This window comes from Haemaphysalis longicornis, unplaced genomic scaffold (genome assembly GCF_048455015.1).
Source record: "Haemaphysalis longicornis isolate Haplotype H1 unplaced genomic scaffold, Haemaphysalis longicornis Haplotype H1 scaffold_1, whole genome shotgun sequence".
Lineage (NCBI taxonomy): Eukaryota > Metazoa > Arthropoda > Arachnida > Ixodida > Ixodidae > Haemaphysalis > Haemaphysalis longicornis.
Window position 1 is genome coordinate 204,950,071 of NW_027526203.1, and position 2,536 is coordinate 204,952,606.

Consider the following 2,536-nt stretch of genomic DNA (forward strand, 5'->3'; position numbering starts at 1 on the left):
CGAGTGGGTGAGTGAGGGACATGTACAGAGAGAAAGAGAGAGAATACGTGCGGACGGGGGTTTGAGTAAGCAGTGGAAACAACCAATGATATTTTATTATGACTGGGCAAATTAAACGTGGAATGTCTGGAATATTTTATAGCAGGGGCTTTTCTGATTATGGCAGCACTATATATTCTAACTTGAAGTGTGATGACATAAATCACTTTTCGTTTTTAGCCCGTTGTTAGCGTCGAAGGCGCCTGCTGTTCGCACCATTACTTAATCTACAAATAATGGCTGTAGAAGGTCGGTGATAGATTAGGCAATGTGACTGCCTAGGGTGCGTGATAAATGGAGGAACTGTTTCGGCAGCCTGCTGATCTGAAAATCACCCTGACGCCACATTTTGAAATATTGTCACGTGTTTCATCGGCGCCAAGAGACGACTGTGAGGACGAAGAAGTGGTTGAGTGCGCGTGCTCTCTCATCATTGTCATTCAGAGCTCTGGCGCTCGCGCTCGGAACCCTGTGCTCGAGCTATCCGATTAAAGAGGCTCCGGCTGCTTGTTCTGACCCGGTCGTCTCCTTCAAGGACCCCGGCTCAGTATCTGCGTGCTTATAGTACGCGACACTGGTGGAGGTGCGGGGTACGACTACCCCATGCAAAGGACCCCTTCGGCCAGCCCGGAACGGCCTAGCCCTGTCCACACACCTGTCCATCGGGCTAGTCGTCGCAAACGCGGACTGTCTCCAGAGTACGGTCGCCTTGACTTCACGGCACCTAGACGTCAGGCTTCGGGACCTCAAGTAATGGCGCAAGCACTTACTCCCCAGGTGACTCTCCAACAGCCTCGTACTCCGGCCATCTTTCACGGTGAGGTTTTTGAGGACGTCGAGGATTGGCTGGAGCAGTTTGAGCGGGTCGCATCGTTCAACCAGTGGGATGCTCGCCAAAAGCTGCGTGAGGTCTATTACGCGCTCGAACATGGTGCAAGGACGTGGTTCGAGAACCGCGAGGCGAGGTTGTCTACGTGGGAAGAATTCCGGCAGGAGCTTCTGGAAAGTTTCGCCACCACAGACCGTCGGGACCTTGCACAGCGGCTGTTGGAGTCGCGGATCCAGAAACCCAATGAAACCGTGACCATGTTTACGGAGGACATGGCGCGGTTGTTCAAGAGGGCTGACCCTGAAATGTCGGAGCCGAGGAAGCTGCGCTACCTGATGCACGGCGTTAAAGAACAGCTCTTCGCAGGTCTCGTACGAAACCCTCCTCGCACGGTGAAAGACTTCGTCAGGGAAGCAACAGCCATCGAGCGAGCCCTGCAAGAGAGATGCCGGCAGTTCAACCGCGTGAACGGCACTTCGTCCGGTACTGCTGGCGCCCTAACAAGTATGGCCAATGACACAACCCTCCGAGACATCATCCGCTCAATTGTACGAGAAGAGCTGCAATTGAGTGGGATTGGCGGGCTGGAACCTGCGCCTGCCTCGGTTGCTGATGTGGTTCGCCAAGAGATCCGACAAGCGCTTTCGATCGTGGAGCAGCAGGTACAGCCGCCACAGGCGAGTTATGTAACAGCTCTCCGTCGCCAGCTGCCCATCGCACACACACCACTGCCGCCCCTGGCGCCTCGAACCGACCCCCGACTCCAGAGAGCAGATTCCGCCACGTACTCTCGGTCCCAACAACAGAGTTCGTATGGAACGCAGGTGCGCAAGACGGACGTTTGGCGCGATGACAACAACCAGCCACTGTGCTATCATTGTGGCGAAGCAGGCCACGTTTACCGCCGTTGCCCGTACCGTGAAATTGGACTTCGAGGCTATTCACCCGCCGCCTCACGACCTCGCTTTGGCCAAAGACCTGCGGAAATCGAAGCTTACCTTGCTGCCAGACAAAGTCCCGCGCCGATCCTCCGACGTTCGCAGTCACCTCCCCCGTCGATCCTCCGACGTTCACAGTCACCGTCTAGCGGCTCGTCACCTGACCGTCGAGACCCCCGAGGACCGCCGCGTGGAAGATCCCCTAGCCCTGGGCGGGGAAACTAACCGCCGCAACCTCAGGAGGCAAGGTTGCTACCGGCAGGCCTTGGCAAGACCTTCGAAAACCAACTACGCCGCCGACCGAAGACACGACCTCGCCGATACGACAAACGATGACCTCGTCGACCGAACACGCAGCGTCCCCAGCAGAACACGCGACCTTGCCGACAGCACCCAGTATCCCGCCGACGGGAGCCACGACGTCGCCTTCTGACCGCACGGCGAGTAGAATAAGTATCGGTGAAATTGGCAGCGCGGACATTTTGATCTCCATAGACGGGCACCAATTAACTGCTTTAGTCGACACTGGTGCGGACTACTCCGTAATCAGCCAAACACTCGCTGATCGCCTAAGAAAAGTAAGGACACCGTGGTTCGGGCTCCAGATTAGATCGGCTCGTGGTCACCTGATGACGCCTGTGGGCAAATGTACCGCCAGGATTGGTATCGGCGACTCCGAGTTCGTTGCAAGTTTTGTCGTCCTCCCCGAGTGCTGCAAGGATTTAATTCT

General features: G+C 56.2%; 1 protein-coding gene across 1 annotated transcript; it reads left to right on the forward strand.

Annotated features, from left to right (window-relative positions):
• The first annotated feature begins 435 nt into the window (after positions 1–435).
• LOC144156669 (uncharacterized) lies at positions 436–2,239 on the forward strand. Its single transcript, XM_077688388.1, has 2 exons — positions 436–1,736; positions 1,945–2,239. The coding sequence occupies exons 1-2, from the start codon at positions 643–645 to the stop codon at positions 2,237–2,239; spliced, it is 1,389 nt and encodes a 462-aa protein (XP_077544514.1). The 5' UTR covers positions 436–642.
• The last annotated feature ends 297 nt before the right edge of the window (positions 2,240–2,536 follow it).